The sequence below is a fragment of the Pelophylax lessonae genome, assembly GCF_965119305.1.
Source record: "Pelophylax lessonae genome assembly, chromosome: 2".
Lineage (NCBI taxonomy): Eukaryota > Metazoa > Chordata > Amphibia > Anura > Ranidae > Pelophylax > Pelophylax lessonae.
In genome coordinates this window covers 102938861-102963190 of record NC_138769.1, presented here as the reverse complement: position 1 = coordinate 102963190, position 24330 = coordinate 102938861, and the positions used below count along the sequence as shown (strand labels likewise).

The window sequence follows — 24330 nt, the reverse complement described above, 5'->3', positions numbered from 1 at the left end:
AGGGGACTCTTTATTTTCCACTGCCTCCTGGTAGAGTACTCCTCATGCGCTAATAAGGTGAAGTTCCTTGGGCCCATCAGTTCCCTAATGGGACTGGGATCAAAGCGGAGACCCTTTATTTTCCACTGCATTCAGCGGGAGTACTCCTCATGCGCAAGTAAGGTAAAGTTCCCTGGGCCCATCAGTTCCACAAAGGGGTCAAGGGGGCAGAGAGGGGGCTCTTTATTTTCCACTGCCTGCAAGTGGAGAACTCCTCATGCGCTAATAGGGTGAAGTTCCTTGGGCCCGTCAGTTCCCTAATGGGACTGGGATCAAAGCGGAGACTCTGTATTTTCCACTGCGTTCGGGAGGAGTACTCCTCATGCGCAAGTAAGATAAAGTTCCCTGGGCCCATCAGTTCCACAGAGGGGTCAGGGGGGCAGAGAGGGGACTCTTTATTTTCCACTGCCTTCAGGTGGAGTAAACCCCATGCACAATTAAGGCAAAGTTCCCTGGGCCCATCAGTAGTGCAAAAAGGGTCAAAGTGTCAGTTCTACAGAGGGGACGGGGAGGGGACTCTTTATTTTCCACTGCATTCAGACAGAGTACTCCTCATGCGCAAGGAAGTTAAAGTTACCTGTGCTCATCAGTTCTGCAGAGGAAACGGGGGGGGGGGGGGGGGTTGGCTGGGAGGGGACTCTTTATTGTTCAGGTGGAGTACTCCTCATGCACAAGAAAGTTAAACTTACCTGTGCTCATCAGTTCTGCAGAGGGAAAAGGGGGTGGTTTGGTAGACAGGGGACTGTTTATTTTCCACTGTGTTCAGGTGGAGTACTCCTCATGCGCAAGTAAGGTAAAAGTTCCCTGGGCCCATCAGTTCCAAGGGGGGGGGGGGGCAGAGAGGGGACTCTTCTATCTTTGGGGCACACCCATAGGGCTTTTGGATCCTGCCAGTTAAGTGAAAGTTCCAGGGTGCAAAGAACTGTCCTAGGCTTAGTGATACAATTACTGGAGGGGAAGAGTTAGCGGCCGTAGTACAGGATACAGTAGTGTAGCGGCACCTTGTGAAGTGACCCCCTTGTAAGGTAGGCTGTAAGGGGCCCCTTGATTTCTATTGGTGGCCCCTTGTACAATTGTTTGATTTTCTTATGATGGATAAATAGTAGGGATGCACCAAAATAGGGTTTTCGGAGTTATGCAAAATCGTGTCCCATTGACTTCAAAGCAAAATTGTGTCCCATTGACTTCAGTGCAGAAAAAAGCCACATTAATTCAATTTAATGTTGGACTGTTTGGTTTCACTAATAAATAGTCATTCGGAAAAAAAAAAAAAATTCTCGCAAATAAAACAGCCTAAATTTCCAGCCCCGCGGATCAATTTTGTCAATCTGCGGAGCCGTTATCAGATGTTTTCTGGGAAATTGGAGTATCCAAGACATAGAAGAAGCCGGGACTGGCCCAGTCCACCAGTCTCCACTTGTAACTGAAATGTGACTTTTGAGCGGACTGACCCTTAAAATCGGCCAATTTGTCCGCTATGACTGAGCGCAATTTCCTTCCTCCAGCGCGGCTGATTTTACATCATCTCACATAACAGAGGATCATCATCTCTTGTAAGAAATCCGGTCGAAGAAGTAAACAGAACTGTTTGTCTGGACAAGATAAGACAAAGTAAAAATGTGCCTGAATGAGCTGCACCACCCAGACGGAGAGAGGTATTCCAATAACCCAAACAGGAGAGGTCTGATGAGCACAGACAGTCTGCAGGCATGTGCCCAAGTTGCTGACGGTTGGCTTGGTACATCCTCGTCTGATTTATGTTGTGTGTGTGTGCTAAGCCTTAAATTGTTGAGTCTCTGGATGTCTGCGGCGGTATTACTGGATGGTTGCTGCATGTTTTCATCTCTGGGAGCTGGCGCTGATACCGGCTCTCTTGGCCTGGAATCCGTTCCAACCTCACACCTGTCTCACACAATGAGGCTCTTGTTAGGAACGTCTCGCCTTGTGGCAGCTCAGGACGATTCTTAGGATTAGGAGGAATCACAGAGGAGGCTCTAATCCGGACCCGAGCTGCCAAATGTCCAGGGACCGTCCCGGGCCTGGAGGGTTGTCCCTGGAATCTCGACTATTTTATAAAACCGACCGACCGGATTGTAATTAATCTTTTTTGTTTTTTTCGGTTTTGATAGAGATCACAGAGAAGGCTGTCATACGGGCCGGAGCTTCCAAATTTCCCCGTTTTCCAGGGACGGTCTCAGGCCTGGACAGTTGTCCCTGGAAAGGACTATCTTGGAAAGCCAACCAACCAAATTGGAATGGTTGGGACCAGATTGGAAATACATTTTTTTATAGAGATCACTATAGAGAAGACTCCAATCTGGGCCAAAGCTGCCAGATGTCCTCATTTTCCAGAGATGGTCCCAGGCCTGAAGGGTTGTCCCTGGAAACAGGACTATTTTGTAAAACCGACCAACCAGGTTGGAAATAATATGTTTTGTTTTTCGGTTTTGATAGAGATCACAGAAAAGGCTGTAATATGGGCCGGAGCTTCCAAATGTCCCCGTTTTCCAGGGACCGTCTCAGGCCTGGAGAGTTGTCCCTGGAAAGGACTACCTTGGAAAACCAACCAACCAAATTGGAATGGTTGGGACCAGATTGGAAATAAATTTTTTAGTTTTTTTATAGAGTTTACAGAGAAGGCTGTAACCCAGGCCGGAGCTGCCAGTGGTCCAGGGATGGTCCCAGGCCTGGAGGGTTGACCCTGGAAACAGGAATACTTTTTAAAACCGACCGACAAGATTGGGAATATTTTTTTTTTTTTCCATAAAGATCACTGAAGCTGCCAGATGTTCCCGTTTTCCAGAAATGGTCCCAGGCTTGAAGGGTTGTCCCTGGAAACAGGACTATTTGGTAAAACTGACCAACCAGGTTGGAAATAAAATGTTTTGTTTTTACCTGGGATGGTCTCAGGCCTGGAGAGTTGTCCCTGGAAACAGGACTATCTGGCTCCAATCTGGGCCGAAGCTGCCAGATATCCCAGTTTTCCAGGGATGGTCTCAGGTCTTGAAAGGTTGTCCCTGGAAACAGGACTATTTTGTAAAACTGCCTAACGAGGTTGGGAATAAAATTATTATTTTTTATAGAGATCACAGTGAAGGCTCCAATCTGGGCCGAAGCTGCCTGATGTCCTCATTTTCCAGAGATGGTCCCAAGCCTGAAGGGTCGTCCCTGGAAACAGGACTATTTTGTAAAACTGACCAACCAGGTTGGAAATAAAATGTTTTGTTTTTTTCCAGGGAGGGTCTCTAGCCTGGAGAGTTGTCCCTGGAAAGAGGACTAAAGCTGGATACACACTATCCAACTTTTGTGGTTAGATTTCCTTCAGATTTACCTTTTCTATGTAGTACAAGGGCCTGCCTGACTGCATACACATTGAAAGTGTTTAGGTTTGACCTCATATTATATGGTTTTGGTAAGTCTGAAGGAAAAAGTCTTCAGAAAATCTTATAGTGTGTATGGCCCATAACTTGTAAATCCAACCAACCAATTGGAATGGTTGGGACCAGATTGGAAATAAATTTTTTAGTTTTTTTATAGAGTTTACAGAGAAGGCTGTAACCCAGGCCGGAGCTGCCAGTGGTCCAGGGATGGTCCCAGGCCTGGAGGGTTGACCCTGGAAACAGGAATACTTTTTAAAACCGACCGACAAGATTGGGAATATTTTTTTTTTTTTCCATAAAGATCACTGAAGCTGCCAGATGTTCCCGTTTTCCAGAAATGGTCCCAGGCTTGAAGGGTTGTCCCTGGAAACAGGACTATTTGGTAAAACTGACCAACCAGGTTGGAAATAAAATGTTTTGTTTTTACCTGGGATGGTCTCAGGCCTGGAGAGTTGTCCCTGGAAACAGGACTATCTGGCTCCAATCTGGGCCGAAGCTGCCAGATATCCCAGTTTTCCAGGGATGGTCTCAGGTCTTGAAAGGTTGTCCCTGGAAACAGGACTATTTTGTAAAACTGCCTAACGAGGTTGGGAATAAAATTATTATTTTTTATAGAGATCACAGTGAAGGCTCCAATCTGGGCCGAAGCTGCCTGATGTCCTCATTTTCCAGAGATGGTCCCAAGCCTGAAGGGTCGTCCCTGGAAACAGGACTATTTTGTAAAACTGACCAACCAGGTTGGAAATAAAATGTTTTGTTTTTTTCCAGGGAGGGTCTCTAGCCTGGAGAGTTGTCCCTGGAAAGAGGACTAAAGCTGGATACACACTATCCAACTTTTGTGGTTAGATTTCCTTCAGATTTACCTTTTCTATGTAGTACAAGGGCCTGCCTGACTGCATACACATTGAAAGTGTTTAGGTTTGACCTCATATTATATGGTTTTGGTAAGTCTGAAGGAAAAAGTCTTCAGAAAATCTTATAGTGTGTATGGCCCATAACTTGTAAATCCAACCAACCAATTGGAATGGTTGGGACCAGATTGGAAATACATTTTTTAGTTATTTTAGATCAAAGAGAAATCTGGAATTTGGGCCAAGCTGCCAAATGTCCTGGAATGGTCTCAGGCCTGGAGGGTTGACCCTGGGAACAGGACTATTTTGTAAAACCTACTAACGAGGTTGTGCTTGGTCGCCACTGTAGGTGTGAGCCAAGCCTTAGAGCCAGGGGCGTAACTACAGGGGTTGCAGGGGTTGCAATCGCTACCGGGCCCCATGCTCCAGGGGGCCCGGTAGCAAACCTATGGGTGAACTTTCAGGATCGCAAAGGTCACACTTACGACCGGACCCTGGCATTGCACCACTGTGGGGAGGCCCCAAGATTGTAGGAAGGGGGCCCACTGCAGAACTTGTGAAAGAATCCTGCTGCGGGACTGAAATAAAAGGCCATGCAACGAGTGTAAAGAGCCCCAGGATTAGTGGGAAGAGCCCTGGGCTTGAAGGTAAGGGACCCGGCCAGGGGTATGGGGGGCCCTTCATGGTTTCTTGCATCAGGGCCCTGAAGGTTCTAGTTACGCCTCTGCTTAGAGCCCAATTTCCTGCCCATAGTAAGTCACCTTTTTCTGGGGTCCTTCAGGCCGGTCATGTTGGGTCATCTTCTCTGCAAATGATTAGAGGTCCTCGATGATGCAGAGAGTGATGACATCAAAATGTCTTGGTATGCTGAGTTGCTGATGCCTTAAGAGTTCCCTTCACTGGAACTAAGGGGCCAAGCTCAACCCCTGAGAAACAACCCCACACCATAATCCCCCCTCCACCAAATGGTTTGGACCAGTGCACAAAGCAAGGTCCATAAAGACATGGATGAGTGAGTTTGGGGTGGAGGAACTTGACTAGCCTGCACAGAGTCCAGACCTCAACCCGATAGAACACCTTTGGGATGACCTGACCTCACAAATATGCTTCTGGAGGAATGGTCAAACATTCCCATAGACACACTCCTAAACCTTGTGGACAGCCTTCCCAGAAGAGGTGAAGCTGTTATAGCTGCAAAGGGTGGGCCAACTCAATATTAAACCCTACAGACTAACTTTTGTTGGTAGATTTCCTTTAGATTTACCTTCAACTATGTAGTGCAAGGGCCTGCCTGATTGCATACAAATGGAAAGTGTTTAGGTGTGACCTCATATTATATGGTTTTGGTAAATCTAAAGGAAAAAAAAAAGCTAAAGATAATTGTATTGTGTGTATCCAGCTTAAGACTGGGATGCCATTTAAGTTCTTTTGTGTGTAAGTGTCGGTTCACACTGATCCGACACGAAGTCGCCCTGACTTTGTGCGACTAATGCCGTCGCCCATGCACCGCGACTTCGGCGCGGCTTGCAACAACTTCTCATAATGGAAGTCAATGCAAGTCGCTCCGACTTTGCAAAAAAATAGTGCAGGAACCTTTTTCTAAGTCGGAGCGACTTGAGTCGCTCTGATTAGAACGGTTCCATTGCACAGCATGGAGCGCTACTTGTCGCCTGACAAGTCGGATCAGTGTGAACCGGCACTAAAGGCAGGGGTCCCAATACTTTTAGTAATATAGTGTGTACTTTATTTTGTCTCTTTCTGCTTTGATACATTGTTCTTTCTCTTCTCCCCATATGTTGTGTGAATTCATCCAATTTATCTGAGCGGCTTCAGAGGACTCGGAATTTAGGGGGGGGGGGGGGGGGTAGTGGAGCACATGTGCCGTGACAGCGCAGAGCCCAGGGTCCCGTCACACGACAGCCGGAAACAGAAAGAAGAACAGAGAGCTGTAACAGAACGTCTTTTGTAATGCAGAAAAGGGAAGTATATTTCTGGCTCCGGCATCCTGACAAACAAGAGAGTATTTCAGGGCAGCCAGAGGGAAGATCAACATTCAAATCTATTCCCCGTTCATGGTGGAAGGTGCAAGGGGGATCCATCATAGCGCCAACACAGGGAACGCCTAACGCTGAGCTTCACCCTTCCCTTCAGTCTTACATAGCTCTACCCTCTCCTCTACTGAAATGGCTTTCTCTGATTTCACCGCACACTGTGACCTTCCAACAGTGTGCATTAGAAGCTCAGCAAGTCCGATAGAGCCCACCTCATTACCTGAATGGAGGAAACCCAGCATCATTTAGCACTTTCCTCCCCAGCCTGACTGTCCCTGGCCTGTTCCTTTCATTCACAGTTCTATCAGCCCAGAGGGCTCGGCATCACAGATAGGCTTTACTTAGGGTGGTGTGGATGCAAATACAGGCTGCTTAGGAACACCCACTGCTCCATACTGATATCCACCCATCAAGACATTTCCTGGCTGGAGGACACCCAGCATCATTTTGCCCTCCCCAGTCTCTGGCCTGCCCCTTTCATCCATTGGATTTTGGATCTTTCAATCAGTGCCGGGACAAGGTCATCCAGTGCCCAGGGCAAAGAAGCCAAACTGTGCCCCCTACCCCATTTATGATGTGCAAGCTTAGAGGATCCTACACCCAGTAAACTATTGCGCCCAGGGCAACTGTCCCTCCCGCCCAACCCTGGGCAACTGTCCCTCCCGCCCACCCCTTGTCCCGGCTCTGCTTTCAATCATAGAGGCTCAGCATCACATGTGGGCGTTACCTAACCGCTTGCCAACCGCATTACTTAGATGTACGGTGCCAGAGCGGCTCTTCTGTGGCAGATCGGGTACAAAGTATGTGATCAGCAACTTCCGGGTACGGGAGGGGGGCCGCTTCTGCTCTGATTTGTCACAGCAGAAGCCGATCAGCGGGTGCCAGCCAATGGATGACCGCCGGCACCCGCCGATCGTCAGGAAAACACACAGAACGAAACTGTGCTTATGTAAACAAGGGAGAGCTCCGTTCTGACAGGGGGGAGGGGATGGATTTTGTGTCTCTGCAAAGCATGGAATAAAATCCATCCCTTCCCTTAGTGAAAGCTCCTCACCTAGTGTACACATAAACACTGGCTAGGCACACAGTTAACCATTTGATCGCCCCTGATGTTTAACCCCTTCCCAGCCAGTGTCATTAGTACAGTGACAGTGCATATTATTAGCACTGATCACTGTATTAGAGTCACTGGTTCCCACAAAGTGTCAGTTAGTGTCCGAATGTCCGCCACAATATCGGAGTCACGCTATAAGTTGCTGATCGCTGCCAATACTAGTATAAAAAATAAATAAATAAAAATATCTCATAGTTTGTAGTCGCTATAATTTTTGCGCAAACCAATCAATGTACGCTTATTGGGATTTTTTTTTTTTTTTTATACCAAAAATATGTTGCAGAAAACATAGTAGCCTAAATTTATGAATATCTTAATTTTTTACATTTTTATTGGTGATGTTTTAGTCCCGGCTCACACGTATGCGATGCGGGAACCCTGCGAATCCACTGCGGGCTCCTGCATCGCATTCAACTCACAGGCAGTTCACACTGTTGTATGTGAATCGCTGGGAGTGTCAGTACAAAGTTAATGACACCCCCATATCAGTTCGCGTATCGTAGTGCGAACTGTCAGCTCAGACATGAATCGGATGGCATAGTTGTGAACACCCATGCGATCCGATTCTGGTGTGGACCCCAAAAAGGGTCCTGTGTGAGTTGTGTCCGAATGCGATGTGAATTCAGCCATACAATCTGTATGGCTGAATTCGCATTGCACAGACATCGCATGGGATTTGCAGAGCAGTGCGCTCCGAGTCTCATGCGATTTCTGACGTCGCATATCTGTGAACCGACGCGTAATTGCTGAATTTGCACCCGGATTTCCATGCCCTTGAGAAGATCCCCAGCCACACACCGCGCTGACATCCTCCGCCCGACCGAGCTGACTTTATCCCGTAGGAGAGTCCCCACGGCTCGCCGCGTCCCCTCCGCGCCGGGTGCCAAGTGACAGCTTGCTTCTCTTTCATGTCATTACACGGCGACGTACGGCGGATATCAATCCCGCATTCAAAGCCTCTGTGAAACAATACGGCTTTTCTCTGTACACATGAAGGGGACCTGACTTCACCTTGTTAATCAAAGCCGTGCCCTAGAGGGAGCTTCCCAACCCCCCCCCCCCCAAGGTGACCTCATCCCAGCCAGTCTGAAGGTTTCATCCGATACACGCCGGCTGATTTCTCCAAGACGGAAAACTGAATCCGCTCATCCTGAGATCATCATAGAGATCCGCATTTCCAGAAATTCCCCTCGACAAAGGGGGCTCACCGGCCAATAAAGGAAATCATATCTACATTCCCATCATAGACCGTCAATAGGACACCAAACCCAAAGGCAGAAATGTCACAGATTGGAGCTTACCAATCATTACATGTGACGGCTGCATTCCTTTTCTGTGTTCCCCCTCTGTTTTCACCTGGTGATCTGGCCAGTAACACACCTCCTGTATTAGAGCATCACACACACTCTGGATGAAGGGTCACAGGTGGCACAGCAGACAGTGGGGGGTGGGGGGGGCGGAGAGGAGTGTTAGATTTACTAGCAGATTTAAATACACAAACGGATTGAAGCCAAGCTCCAGCTCACAGTTTATAATTCGTTACAACAGCAGTTTTTTTTCCTTTTGGGCTAAAGGGTTTACAGCAGGCATGTCCAATCTGCGGCCCGGGGGCCGCATGCGGCCCAGAACCGCAGGCAATGCGGCCCACTGCCCCCTGACAATCTTCTTTTTTTTTGGGGAGGAAGGAAGTCGAGTCGGGGGGACGGCCACAGAGGCAGCCTCAGAGGGGATCATCCACTAGTTGTGTTAAATTAGTGCTGGGGGGGGGGGGGGGCGCGGCAGCACGGGAAGGGCGCGGCGGCGTTTTATTACTTATATACCTTAACTAATAGTATATATTTTATATGCGGCCCGAGAAAATTTCTGGACACTCAATGTGGCTCAGAGAAGCCAAAAGGTTGGACACCCATGGTTTACAGTAAAAGATTATTTTTAGATTGTAAGCTCTGAGGATCGGGGCCCTCTGATTCCTACTGTATTACAGTGTTTTGTAGTTGTACTGTCTACCCTAATGTTGTAAAGCGCTGTGTAAACTGTTAGCGATATATAAAAATCCTGAATAATAAGAATTATTGTAAGCACCCCTGTCAGTGGTATAAATGGTTTGTCTCAACCCTCTAGCTGACACATCTGCAGAGCAGCTTGTTCTGTTTTAAAAAGAACAGACTTACTGGCCGGATCACCAGAGGAGAATAAAGAGAAGACGGACTAAAAAAGAAAACTAATGCAGCCACCAGATCTTATGATTGGCAGGCTGAAATATAATAAATATCTGCTTTTGGGTTTATTACTACGTTAGAGATGGAGTTTAATCCGCTTATAATTTGGCTTCCCTGGTTCATCCTCTCTGCTGCATAGAGAAGGACAGAGACCCAGTAATGACATCCCATGTGGGTGGTCAGCCTGCCTGGGAACACCCCACTCCTCCAGACTGACTTCCACCCACCAAGGCATTGTGATTATTATTATTATTGTTATTAATATTATTATTATTATTATATAGGATTTATACACCGCCTACAGTTTGTGCAGCTCTTATATTTGCATAACTCCTCACAGGAGCCAGCCCACTGCTTACATCAGGGCTGAGGGCCCTGTAAAGGAATACTAAGGAAGGGCCCTGTAATGTTTTCAGGAAGCTATGTACAACACCCTGCTGGCCCCTCCCACCAGCCATGATCTGCCTGCATTGCATAGAGAAGAACAGAGACGCGGTGATGATGTCACCAAGTATAAAACAAGAGATGTAATGAAAAAGGAAAGGTTTTTTTTTTAAATATAATTTTATTACTATGTTGATGAGTCCCCTCATCAAAATTCTAATACAAATATTATAAATAAAATATATATTTATTAATAATATATACAGTACATAATATAAAAATGAAATGTTATAAAAAAAAATTCCTTTTTCGTGGTCATTGAGTCTCTGTGTTTCTCTATGCAATGCAGACAGATCATGGCTGGTGGGAGGGGCCAGCAGAGTGTTGTAGATTTCTCTATGCAATGCAGACAGATCATGGCTGGTGGGAGGGGCCAGCAGGGTGTTGTAGATTGTTTCCTGAAAAGATCACAGCGCCCTCCTCTGTACTCCTCCTTAGAGCCCTCAGTTCTGATGTAAGCAGTGGACTGGCTCCTGGGAGGAGTTATGCAAATATAAGAGCTGCACAAACTGTTGGCGCTATATAAATCCTGTATAGTAATAATAATAATAATCAAAATGACTTCAAGGGTGGAAGTCAGTCTGGAGGAGTGGGGCGTTCCCAGGCAGGCTGACCACCCCCATGTGATGTCACCATTGGGTCTCTGTGTTTCTCTATGCGATGCGCACAGATCATGGCTGGTGGGAGGGGCTGCACTTAGCTTCCTGAAAACAGTAGACTCCCCCACATTGGATGCTGACTGAAAGAACTGAAATCCAATGAATGAAAGGGGTGGGCCAGGGACTGTCAGGCTGGGGAGGAAGGGGCTAGATGATGCTGGATGTCATCCAGCCTGCAAATGAGGGTTCTAATGCACAATATGAGAAGCTCACAGTGTGCGGTGAAATCAGAGGAAGTGATTGGAGTACAGGAGAGGAAGAGGTAGCATTGTGCAGGCCTGCAGGGAAGGGCGGAGTTTAGCTCTGACAGGTAAGTGTCACTAGGTGGGTTTATATTGGGATGTCATGTCTGCTGTGATTGCAGATGTGACTTTATTCTGCCTCTGAGAAGGGGGGATGGGCAGGGGTGAATATTTTTGGTCTGATCACCATTTCCCGGAATGGGGGTGTCAGGAGATGCCAGGATGTGCCAGCTGTCATGCCATCCCTGTGTGTGGCTGACACCTGGTGGTGAGTAATGGGTGATGCATGCTGAGTCAGAGTTCTGTCAGCGCCGTTCTGCACAGCAGATCCTGCACCAGACACCGCACAAAAACTGTTTGATCATTTCTCTTCTTTGTAGTGCAGCAGCCGAGGAAAGTCCATTGGGCAGAACTGAACACATATTGACTCTCCGGACACATTGACTGAAGCGTAGACAACCCACACCGCCAGCAGGGGGACTCGCTCTACTGCTTCCCGAGTCTCCTGGCGGGGAGAGGGGGGGTCACCGCCTGTCACTTCCCCTGAGAGAAGACACAGCAGCTCTGTATTCACTATTATATATCAGGTCATACTTATATACCAGCAGTAGAAGAATTTTATACAGCAGAGCTCAGACGGAGGGACAAGGAGCCGGTCAGTTCTGCTGCAGTGCTTATATGCTAACAAGGAGCAGAGTGACAAAGTGAGGACCTGCTTCTCCTTTCACTGTCCAATCACAGGCTGGGACTTGGAAGTGCTGCTCGACTGCAGCAAAAAAAAATCAGGTCTCCCGAGTTGACTGCGCTGTGTGACGTTGCTGTGTAAATGTTGGTGTCAGTGAAAGAAATAGTGCCCCATCATTGGTGTCAGTGGAAGGAATAGTGCCCCATCATTGGTGTCAGTAGGAGGAATAGTGCTCCATTATTGGTGTCAGTGGGAGAAATAGTTCCCCGTCATTGGTGTCAGTGGGAGAAATAGTGCCTCATCATTGGTGTCAGTGGGGGGAATTGTGCCCCATCATTAGTGTCAGTGGGAGGAATAGTGCCCCATCATTGGTGTCAGTAGGAGGAATAGTGCCCCATCATTGGTGTCAGTGGGAGGAATTGTGCCCCATTATTGGTGTCAGTGGGAGGAATTGTGCCCCATCATATGTGTCAGTTGGGGGAATTTTACCCCATCATTGGTGTCATCGGGAGGAATTGTGCCCCTTTTTCGGTGTCAGTGGGATAATTTGTTCCCTATCATTGGTGTCATTGGGAGGAATTTTGCCTCGTTGTTGTTGCCAGTAGGAGGAAATTTCCCCTTCTTTAGTGTCATTGGGAGGAACTTTCCCCTTCTTTGGTGTCATTGGGAGGAATTGTGCCCCCTTTACTGGTGTCATGGGGTTGGGGGGGGGGAATTATGCCCCATTGTTGGTATCAGTGGATGAATTAGTGCACCAAGGGCCAAATAAAAGTAAGCAAAGAGCCGCATCTGGCCCCCGGGCCGCGGTTTGGAGACCCCTGATGTACAACATTGGAATGACCCCTCCACTCTCTGTGCTGGGTTATCATTATTGCCCAGCATGCTGGAAAATGTCTGTAGGCATCACTCACAATGGGGTGAGTAAAGTAGAGTAGGAAGTGACCCCAAAACAATCAAGAACAGCAAATCAGTAGGTGATGTCCCCTTTAACAGAATATGTGTCCCTCCACTTCCTGTGGCCCCCATGGTGTCATCCGCCTCCTCTCTCTTCTGCTTACCCTCCAACAGGAAGTTTCATATCCTCAAATCACACGTTAAGCTCCTTACCTGAAACCACCAACTTCCTACCAGCCGCCTTTTGTTTCTTCTTGCGACAAATAATAAGAGCGCCTCTGTCCCCGGCGTGGTCTGTCTGTCTGCCGGCTCATGGGTCAGATTCATAGGACTAACGCCGGCCACAAGTGTACCAATCCCATCGCTCCGTCCCAATTAGAACTCAGTCTGCAGGTATTTTGTATTTGAGTTTTTGGATAGAAAAAGTATACCACTTCTGACCCCAGTGGGGAGATTTTCCCTCACTTCCTGTCCCTGTGACACCGGTATATAAAATGGCAAGCGTGGGTGTCACCTGGGACAGGAAAGGCAATGACAGCAGATGAATTACCATGAGGTTGCTCACTTCCTCCAGTCTATGAGAAATGTGTGACCAGCAGTGGGGAGATTTTCCCTCACTTCCTGTCCCTGTGACACCGGTATATAAAATGGCAAGTGTGGGTGTCACCTGGGACAGGAAAGGCAATGACAGCAGATGAATTATCAGGAGGTTGCTCACTTCCCCCAGTTTACCAAAAAGTTGTTTTTATTCCTGTGACCCCCAGTGGGGAGATTTTCACTCACTTCCTGTCCCTGTGACACCGGTATATAAAATGGCAAGCGTGGGTGTCACCTGGGACAGGAAAGGCAATGGCAGCTGATCAATTATCAGGAGGTTGCTCACTTCCCACAGTCTACGAAAAATTTGTGACCCCCAGTGGGGAGATTTTCCCTCACTTCCTGTCCCATGAGTCATAGAGAAGCACAGAGACACATTGATGACATATAATAAGGCATGCAGTGAGAAGGTGGAAGGTTTTTGGGAATCCAGGATTTTCAGCCCTCCAGGCGACAGACATGATGATCCCAGCTGTTTGGAATGATCAGTGAGCTGTTGGCGGACATGAAAGCAGCAGGGATTGTGCAATGCTGTGATTCTGGGATTTGTACTGGTGAGTAATGGCACTTGGAATTGTGTCCTGAGGTCAGCATTGCTATTCATCACCTACTGAGGGTGTCAGAGCCCAGCATTGTGTGGGAAATCCTCCCAGCACTGGCTGGAGTAGAGTTTCCTTTATGGAATGAAATGACTCCTCTACACCTGCAGGTGGGGCTCTCCACTGCTTTATCTGCATGACATCACTGCCATCTAGTGGCAGAAAAGAAATATGTCATGTCATAATGCTACAAAGGGGAAGGAGGCGACTACATGTAAAGAGTGACGCTCTCTGAAAGGTGATCCATGGTGGGGGGGTGAGCAGCAGCTGCCAGGTATTCAGGATGGGATACTGCATAGTTAGTCAGGTTGAAAAAGGACACAAGTCCATCTAGTTCAATTAATAGAAAAAAAAAAACAACCATACAATCCCATATACCAGGGATCCCCAAACCACGGCCCTCCAGCTGTGGTGGAACTACACGTCCCAGGAGGCATTGCAAAACTCTGACATTCACAGACATGACTAGGCATGATGGGAATTGTAGTTCCTGAACAACTGGAGGACCATAATTTGGAGACCCCTGCCATATACACAATCCTATACCCGCAGTTGATTCAGAGGAAGGTAAAAACCCCCCAGCAAAGCATGATGCAATTTGCTCCAGCAGGGGAAAAAATTCCTTCCTGATCCCCCAAGAGGCAATCAGATATTCCCTGGATCAACTTTACCTATAAATATTTGTACCCAGTTATATTATGTACACCCAGGAAAGAATCCAGGCCTTTTTAAAGCAATCTACTGAGCTGGACAGAACCACCTCTGGAGGGAGTCTATTCCACATTTTCACAGCTCTTACTGAGAAGAAACCTTTCCGTATTTGGAGACAAAATCTCTTTTCCTCCAGACGTAAAGAATGCCCCCTTGTCCTCTGTGTTGACCTTAAAGTGAATAACTCAACACCAAGTTCACTATATGTACCCCTTATGTATTTGTACTAGGGATAGACCGATATGGTTCTTTCAGGGCTGATATCGACATTTTGGTCACAACGTATCGGTATCGGCCGATATGGGCCGATATTTTGTACAATTAAAGTTTTGAAAAAAAAAGACAATTTTGGACACAAATCTGGTACTGAACATGTTAATTTTTGTTTAATGTTTAATGGCTGGCTTGCTGGCACCCTGTAGTGGGTGACTGGCTGGCACCCTGTGGTGGATGGTTGGCTGGCTGGCACCCTGTGGGGTGGATGGTTGGCTGTTGGCTGGCTGGCACCCTGTGGTGGGTGGCTGGCTGTCTGGCACCCTATGGTGGGCGGCTGGCTGGCACAGGGGCTGTGGGTGGCTGGCTTGCACCCTGTGGTTGGTGGCTTGCTGGCACCCTGTGGTTGGTGGCTTGCTGGCACCCTGTGGTGAGTGGCTGGCTGGCACAGGAGCTGTGGGTGGCTGGCTTGCACCCTGGCTGGCTTGCACCCTGTGGTTGGTGGCTTGCTGGCACCCTGTGGTGAGTGGCTGGCTGGCACAGAAGCTGTGGGTGGCTGGCTTGCACCCTGGCTGGCTTGCACCCTGTGGTTGGTGGCTTGCTGGCACCCTGTGGTGAGTGGCTGGCTGGCACAGAAGCTGTGGGTGGCTGGCTTGCACCCTGTGGTTGGTGGCTTGCTGGCACCCTGTGTTGAGTGGCTGGTTGGCACAGGGGCTGTGGGTGGCTGGCTGGCTGGTACAGGGCCTTTGGGTCGCTGGCTGGCTGGTACAGGGCCTGTGGATGTGGGTGGCTGGCACCGGGCTGCTGTGGGTGGGTGTATGGCTGTGATACACTCCCATGAGACTAGATCCCGACTCCAGACGAGGCTGTCCAAGGCGAGGGAGGCGGCCTAAGAAGGCAGAATGATGTCACAAGAATATCGGCCAGTTACGGGGCCGATGCCGATATATCGGGGAAAGTGCATATCAGCCTTGCCAATAATCGGTCTATCCCTAATTTGTACATGTTGATCATATGTCTAACATTTATTTATGAATTTATTTATTTTGCTGCTAAATAGGAATAATGTGTTGGCGGTTGGGGTGCAGCCTTATTCCTATAAATGGGTCGCTATTGCTGGCTGTCCTGATATTGTATAAAATGTTGCCGCACCACTGGCCATGTTAACAGCATTGTTAAACTAAAGCAAGCCTAATTGATTTGCTGCAGCCCTGAAGTATTGTAGCCCTGGCATGTGTGCCAGCCCCTTCAGCTGCCATGGTAGGTGGGTGGTCAGGGAGCAGAAAAACTGTGACTTATTTTTTCCACCCCCCCTTCTCCTCCATCCCTATAAACCAACTTGTTTTCTTTTCTTCCCGCAGATACCAGACAAGTGCAGACATCTCCTTCCTGGTCCTATGACCAGTCCTATCAGTACATTGGATCCATCGCCACCCCGTCCGTGCACCCAGCTACACCCATCTCACCGGGGCGAGCCAGCGGCATGTCTTCGCTCAGCGCAGAGATCTCCAGCCGATTATCAGGTAAGATCCCGGGATTACCATACTCCGCTTAAAGGGGAACAAAATCACAGCCAGGCAGATAGCATTTTCAAAGGGAGAGCTCAGGCAATCCCAAGACTTATTTTATTCAGTAGTCATCAGTTCATTGTTATGGGACTTTTTCACCAGCTTAAATTTCAAATCAGACTGGCTGCATCTGCATTCAAAAAAGATTTGGACCTAGGAATGATGGCTTTACCCCCCCCCCCCCAAAAGGACTACAAAGCCTCTGGACTCCAGGACCCAAAACAGAATCGATTCTGAGAAAACAAAAAATGTGTTTTCTCCATATCAGCCAAAAAAATAATCTCTCATCATTTGTAGGTCAGAAAGCTATGTGACACATACACATCCTCCAACATCCTGCCCACCAATGCGTCACAATGCGTAGATGGTAACCAGTGGCGGGTTGAAGTTTTATTTGTTTCTGATTGGTGGATGTCTGAATGAACTGACAATAATGGCAGATCTCCCCACTAGTTCAAGAGGAGCTATTATGTTTTTTGGGGTACATTTTTTGAAGGTTGATCAATTTTAAACACTATTTGTATAATACTTTTTGACTAATAAGCAGAGCATACCTATGACACACTGCTTGCAACTTTTACTGCGCTTTCTAATAAGAAAGCCCAGCACCACCATCATACTTTCTGTCAGGCAGGGGTAGAGACTTTTAGGATAACTTAGACTAGAGTTAACTGAGGAGGGGGTTGCAAAGTCTATTTATGGCACAATTTTACATGTTTTAATGAAAGTAAAATGATGGCGGGTTGGGTATCATTCTGATTTTTTTTTATTACATTTTTTAAATAAGTTATTCAATTTTGAAATTTTTGGTATTTTTTTTTTTTTTGTTGTGTGTATATCGAAAAAAAAAACAGTGGTGATTAGATACCACTAAAAGAAAGCTCTATCTATCTCAAAAAAATATAAAAAAAAATAATGTGGGTACAGTGTTGCATGGCAGAGTAATTGTCATTCAAAGTGTGGCAACGCTGATATCTGAAAATCAGCATGGGCAGAAAGGGGGTGAAAGTGTGTCTGTCATTGAAGTGGTTAATGATATTTTTATTTAACCACTTCCTTACCCCTCTATAGTCGAAAGACGGCCACAACGTGGCTCTGTTGTTCCAGGAAGGCTTCCATTGGGGCACACTCTGTGATCAGTGCCTCCTCATCAGTGCCCAAAAGTGCTGCTCATCAGTGCTTATAAGTGCTGCTCATCAGTGCCTCCTCATCAGTGCCCATAAGTGCTGCTCATCAGTGCCTCCTCAGTGCTCATAAGTGCTGCTCATCAGTGCCTCCTCATCAGTGCCCATAAGTGCTGCTCATCAGTGCTCATCAGTGCTGCTCATCAGTGCCTCCTCATCAGTGCCCATCAGTGCTGCTCACCAGTGCCACCTATTGGTGCCCATCAATGCCGCCTTTCAGTGTATATCAGTGCCACCTATTAGTACCCATAAATGCCACCTTTTAGTGCCCATCAGTGAAGGAGAAAAATTACTTTTTTGCAAAATTTATAACAGAAACTAAGAAAAAGTTTTTGTTTTTTTTCTTTTTTTAAATGTTCCATTTTTTTCATTTGTTTAGCAAAAAAAAAACCCAGTGGGGATTAAATACCACAAAAAGAAAGTTCCATCTGTCTCAAAATATTGATAACCATGTCACATGGGTACAGTGTTGTATGACCGCGCAATTGTCATTCAAAGTGTGAGAGCGCTGAAAGCTGAAAATTGGCCTAGGCAGGAAGGGGGTGAAAGTGCCCAGTAAGTGGGTAAAATGCTGTGAGTAATGTTCTTAGCTAATTTTCCCAGAAATAGGTAAAAATATAAGATGCACTTAACTCGCATTTTATATAAATGTTAAATAAAAAGCCAATTTTTGGTTTCCTTCCTTTCCATACACAAGCCATGTAATACCCAATAAAAAGAATGCCTGCAATGCATTGAAATTTCTGTTAAAATGCACCTATATTTTCCAGCACAGAGGTGTAAATGCCACCTTAGTGCGCCACCTACTGGTTACAGAAGGGAAATATGCTAAACTCACATCCAAGCCTTGTGACCTCAGTCCTCATTGTGGATCTCCTGAAATCTCTGCCTACAATTGCTGACAGAGGAGCACAGTCTGAATAAGCCGTTCATTAGACAGACGGCACACCTTGTCTGGGCAGTGTGTCTTACCTGGGGCTTGTTTTTGTTCTGCAACCTGTGCTGTGTGTGCAGCTGCCAAGCCATGCACTGACAGGCCGCTTTCATTAGTGCCGTGCTGATGACTCCATTAGGAGGGAGGTTTATCAGTTCAGAAAATCTTTTCGCTCTTCCAAGAACTCAGTGACAGCGCTGAAGCTCCTGCTTTGGCTTTGTCGCCGGTCTGCGTCTCACCACGGTGGCTGCATTTACGTAACTCAGCAAGCCAGACAGGGATGAAGTAATTACTGTTTGTCTTAACAATTTGTCTGCTGAATATTTGCTGTTCATGAAAGAGATCCCAGGCCATGGGAAGGTGTCAGGTGAAATGATAGGTCCCCTCCCAGAGATTATTAAAGGGATGACATATAGATGGAGACATGTGACCAAAGTATATATATATATATATGACTATATGATATATAATTACATGCAGATGAACTTTAATGGTATCCTAGTCTTAGTCTGTAGGGTTCAATATTGAGTTGGCCCACCCTTTTCAGCTTTAACAGCTTCAACTCTTCTGGGAAGGCTGTCCACAAGGTTTAGGAGTGTGTCTATGGGAATGTTTGACCATTCTTCCAGAAGTACATTTGTGAGGTCAGGCACTGATGTTGGAGAGAAGGCCTGGCTCGCAATCTCTGCTCTAATTGATCCCAAAGTTGTTCTGTTGAGTTGAGGTCAGGACTCTGTGCAGGCCAGTCAAGTTCTTCCACCCCAAACTCACTCATCCATGTCTTTATGGACCTTGCTTTGTGCACTGGTCCAAATCATTTGGTGGAGGGGGGATTATGGTGTGGGGTTGTTTTTCAGGGGTTGGGCTTGGCCCCTTAGTTCCAGTGAAGGGAAATCTTAAGGTGTCAGCATACCGAGACATCTTGGACAATTTCATGCTCCCAACTTTGTGGGAACAGTTTGGGGATGACTCCTTCCTGTTCCAACATGAATGCTCACCAGTGCACAAAGCAAGGTTCATAAAGACATGGATGGGGGCAAGTTTGGGGTTGAGGAACTTGACTGGCTTGCACCTCACCCGAATAGAACCTCTTTGGGATGAATTAGTGCGCAGACTGTGAGCCAGGCCTTCTCGTTCAACATCAGCACCTGACCTCACAAATACGCTTCTGGAAGAATGGGCAAACATTCCCATAGACCAGTGGCGACTGGTCATATGGGCGGCATATGGGGCTTTTTTTTTTTAACCATGTGATTAGAGCCAGAGGCTCTCACAAGCTAAAAAAAAAAGGGTACCCAGTTGTGTGACAATAGCGAATGAAAATTCGCTATTGTCACACGGATCCTCCTCCTAGCCAATCAGGAAGCGGGTTTTGAGACCCGTTTCCCAATTGGCCGAAAGGAGAAACCATGCCATTGGGAGGGATTAGACGCAGCAGATGGGGAAGAAGCCGAAGCTGCCGCCGCCTGCTGCTGCGTCCAGTCAGGGGTAGTGAGCGGGGAGTGGGTCCTGCCTGTCCCCTCCTGTCTCGCTGTGGTGTTGTCCGGAGGGGGATGGTGTGCGGCCTGGTGTGGTCCGGGGGGGGGGGGGTGTATGGTGCAGTCAGTCTGCTGCCCCCCCTGGCCCATGGAGCACCAGTCGCCACTGCCATAGACACACTCCTAAACCTTGTGGACAGCCTTCCCAGAGGATTTGAAGCTGTTAAAGCCGCAAAGGGTGGGTCAACCCAATATTGAACGGACTAAGACTGGGATCCCATTAAAGTAGAAGTCGCCCCTAACACTAAAATTCCTGCATCTACAGACACATATGATCTAACACTAACCTGTCTAACCCTTTAAAGAAGAAATCAGTATACATAGCTTTTTTTAAATCCGACCTGATCCCACACTGAGCTGTCAGCGGCGGCTTCGTTGTGGAGGCGGGTGCAGAGGACACATCTGACAACGAAGGCCCCATAGTAAGTCTATGGGTGACGTCATTCCCCATTCATTTCACAGCCGTTGTTGGCCATGGCCTCTGCAGAGCTTGGAGATTGGGTTGGATCGGCTTTAAAAAAGGTATTAATACTGATTTCTTCTTTACAGGGCTAGATAGGTTAGTCTTAGATCAGGGATCTTAGTGTTAGGTTGGACTTACACTTTAAAGTTCATGTGCGTGTAAAGGCAGGTGTCCCGATACTTTTGGTAATATAGTGTATGTGCACATGCAGTGCAAAGTTGTAGCCTTACCAACACACTGCCTCCTGGGATAGCTGTGATGTAGCAGTCCCAGGAGGCAGCGGGACCCGGTCCAGGCCAGAAATCAGAAAATACTGCCTTGCAGCACAAAAAAAAAAAAACATAAAGGTAAAAATTAAACATTTTCTTTTTTAGCATTTGTGTTAAGTTTTGCCTTAAAAGTGAAAGAAATTCCAACATTTTAAGTTGTCACCCAAACAGGAATAAAGGGGAAATTTACTTATGGGGACACCTGTGCCTGTAAGAACAGATTACCTCCCACTCTCAGTTGTGTCTACGCAAAAATCTAATTCAAAGTGTTCAGTTAAGACTGTTTCATAGAATGTGACTGCCTGTGTTTTAAGCTTACCTGCCCGTGTTTTAAGCTTACCTGCCCCTTGAAGATAAAAGAAGACACACAACGCAACATGATACTGAACAATGCTTCTTCCATACAAAAACTGACAGGTAATACAGCACAGGGTTCCAAGGATGTTAACACGTTTTACACAACATATGATTAAATATGTTATGATTAAGCACTATGTTGTGTGAAACACGTTAACATCATATGTTATGATTAAGTGCTATGTTGTGTGAAACCCGTTGGCATCCTTGGAACCCTGTGCTGTATTACCTGTAATTTTGTGGATTAAAGAAGTATTGTGCAGTATCCTGTTGCGGTGTGCGGCTATCTCCTTCTGTCTTCTTGGATGGCGAGTCGGGCCAGCACCTGCCAGAAGGGATCAGTGACATAATTGGCTTTTCTTGCTCATCTGGAGCGGTGTTTCCCCTATATTTGTTACCTGCCCCTTATCTGTGAATTTTTTTGTTTCCAATCAGGAGCTTCAGACCTGACAGCGTTTAGCGACCCTCGAGTCGGAATCGATCGCCAATTCTCCGGCCTGCCGTCCATTTCAGACCCCCGCATGCACTATCCTGGAGCATTCACGTACGCCCCAACTCCAGTATCTTCAGGAATTGGTATCGGCATGTCAGCTATGAACACTGCTACGAGGTACCACACCTACTTACCACCGCCCTACCCAGGATCTTCTCAGGCTCAAGGTGGACCTTTCCAAACCAGCTCCCCGTCATACCATCTCTATTATGGAACACCGGCTGGATCATACCAATTCTCCATGATGTCGGGGGGAGACAGGTCACCTCCTCGCATCCTTCCTCCTTGCACTAACGCTTCCACAGGGTCCGCTCTCTTAAACCCAAACCTCCCGAACCAAAACGACGTGGTGGAAACGGAAGGAAGCCACAGCAATTCGCCAACCAACATGGGCACCACGGCACGTTTGGAGGAAGCGGTCTGGCGGCCATATTAAGAAAAAAATAAGGCGTCAACTGTGTGACATTTACATGTGAAATCTCTTTAATGCCAGGAGATACTGAAGAGTCTATAAAACTATGAACTGAGGATAGACCTGGTCTCAGAATGCTGTGAAATCACCTGGCAAAGAAATACAATTATTTAATACGTCTATCTCATTTTGTTTTTTTCTTCAGCAGTACAGCTGAGCGATATGACTTTGCGGAAATGGACAGTTTTATTGTGCAAAGTTTGGAAGGACCATCGACTATCTGATCTCACCTGGTCATCCAAATGTATTTTTTAATTTTATTTCTATTTTTTTTTTTTTTAATTTAATACCTGGACGAAAAAAAAAAAAAAAAAAAAGAAGATTTAAAGGCTGGGAATCTCACCCTAAATTATTTGAACAGCTTATGTTTTTTTAAAAAAAAATGTTTTAAAAAAAAGCTTTCAATGCTTCTGTTACATTGTACACACAAACTCTTTGTAAAAAAGAAAAAAAGAAAAAAAAAAAGCCGCCCATTTCTTTGTTTTACCTTTTTGGCACCTTAAGCCTTTTTTGTGCTTTCTTCTATTGCTTTCAGATATAATTTTACATTTTTTTTACATATGTTTTGCATCGTCTTTTTTTATAGTTTTTATTTGTTATTTTGAGCAATGACATGCAATTATTCGGATATGAGCGCCCCCCTTGAGGAGTGGCTATTTTATTTAAATATGTATTGTATTCAGGGTTGTTTGTTTCCTTGTATTATCCCAGATGTACAAGAAAATTGTTTACATATTGTTGCGTGATGGGAAAATTATCTGTCCTGAATTTGTCATTTTTTTGTTCCCTCAGAAGGCAGTGCTAAGACTGAATAATAAAAATAGCCTGACCTGTGCAAAACAAAATGTGCATAATGGGGTAAGAAACATTGTGAGGAGTTAAGGGTTAGAGCAGGAATATCAATACCCAAATTATTATTTTTATTTTGTTTTCAGATAAAACAGTAATAGACACTGATCGCCTTATTTATTAAAGAAACGCCAACAACAGCAAATTGCAGTAACCCCATGTAGCCAATCAAATAACAGCTTACAGCAGTCACATTAGCTAAAAGTTGGCTTTCAGTTGGTTGCTGTTGATCCCCCGGATTCTGCTTGTTCTTACTCTTGTTTGCAATATTCAATACATTGAAGGGCAGAAGACTTTCAAGGAGCAAATTACAGGGAAGCTTCTTGTGTAACCATCTTGTAAGCAACCATAGGAGTCCTTGGTGGACATAAACCATCCCTTAAAGTAAAACTTGTCCAAGCCTGAGCAACTTAAACCGCAAACGATTGAAAAGCATTCAAAAGGATCATTCGATCCTGAGAAATAGGTTGCTGAATTTAAATCCACCTCTTGACTTGACAAGTAAAGGACCATCTTGGCCCCATCTGCTCCTGTCTACTAAGCCTCACTGTTGGTCCCTTAAGGCAGTGGTCCTCAACTCCGGTCCTCAGGGCCCACTAACAGGCCAGATTTTAAGTATAACCTTGGGGAGATTCAGACTAGAGTACTGCAATCACTGAGCAGCAAATTATATCACCTGGGATGTATTTCAGTTATCTTGCAAATCTGGCCTGTTAGTGGACCCTGTAGGCCAGGGTTGAGGACCACTGCCTTAAGGAACACCGGGGGGACACAGAAGATGGTAAGGGGCTCTGTAGCGATTAAACTTCTGTTGGGAAGAATTCCCTTAATTTCCTGTCCCGTTGACACCCATCACCTAGACAGGAAGTGAGGAGAACTCTCCCCAAGTGGGGACAGGGGAAGCAATAATAAATGTAATTCTAACTATACACAATTACTACATAAAATAATTTTGATTGCTGTTTGTGTCCCCTTCAGGGAGATTTCCCCTTATCTGAGGTGTTTCCATTTTTCCAGAAACAAAAACTTTAGATAGAATTAGTATTAAAGGGGAAGGAAGTGATGGAAAATTTCAGTGCAATGGTTTAAAGCCTTCTAAAGCAGTGGTCCTCAACCCTAGCCTACAGGGCCCACTAACAGGCCAGATTTTAGGTATTACCTTGGGGAGATACAGACTAGAGTACTGCAATCACTGAGCAGCAAATGATATCACCTGGGATGTATTTCAGTTATCTTGCAAATCTGGCCTGTTAGTGGGCCCTGTAGGCCAGGGTTGAGGACCACTGTTCTCAAGTGCCTGCAAAGGTTCTCATTTGTCCAGGTCTTGGTATAGCTGGTTAGTAGTCACATTTAACTGGACTTGTGTATGATGAAGACGTTCCATAGCTCCATAGTACGAAGACGATACCCCAACTATTATATCAATACAGGTAGCACAGGAATCTTAGTCCAATCACCATGGAATGTGTCAAGGCAGATGTTGACTGTCCAAGAACAGGATTGGA

At 46.4% G+C, this 24330-nt stretch overlaps 1 protein-coding gene across 3 annotated transcripts in view; it reads left to right on the top strand.

Annotated features, from left to right (window-relative positions):
- RUNX1 (RUNX family transcription factor 1) overlaps positions 1-23256 on the top strand; it is a 412164-nt gene extending 388908 nt beyond the window's left edge. For all 3 annotated transcript variants that reach the window (XM_082244907.1, XM_082244905.1, XM_082244906.1), the window contains 2 exons: positions 16060-16221; positions 21447-23256. In XM_082244907.1, coding sequence (XP_082101033.1) covers positions 16060-16221; positions 21447-21940 — 656 coding nt within the window. In that variant the 3' untranslated portion in view covers positions 21941-23256. The remainder of the gene's footprint in view (positions 1-16059; positions 16222-21446) is intronic.
- The last annotated feature ends 1074 nt before the right edge of the window (positions 23257-24330 follow it).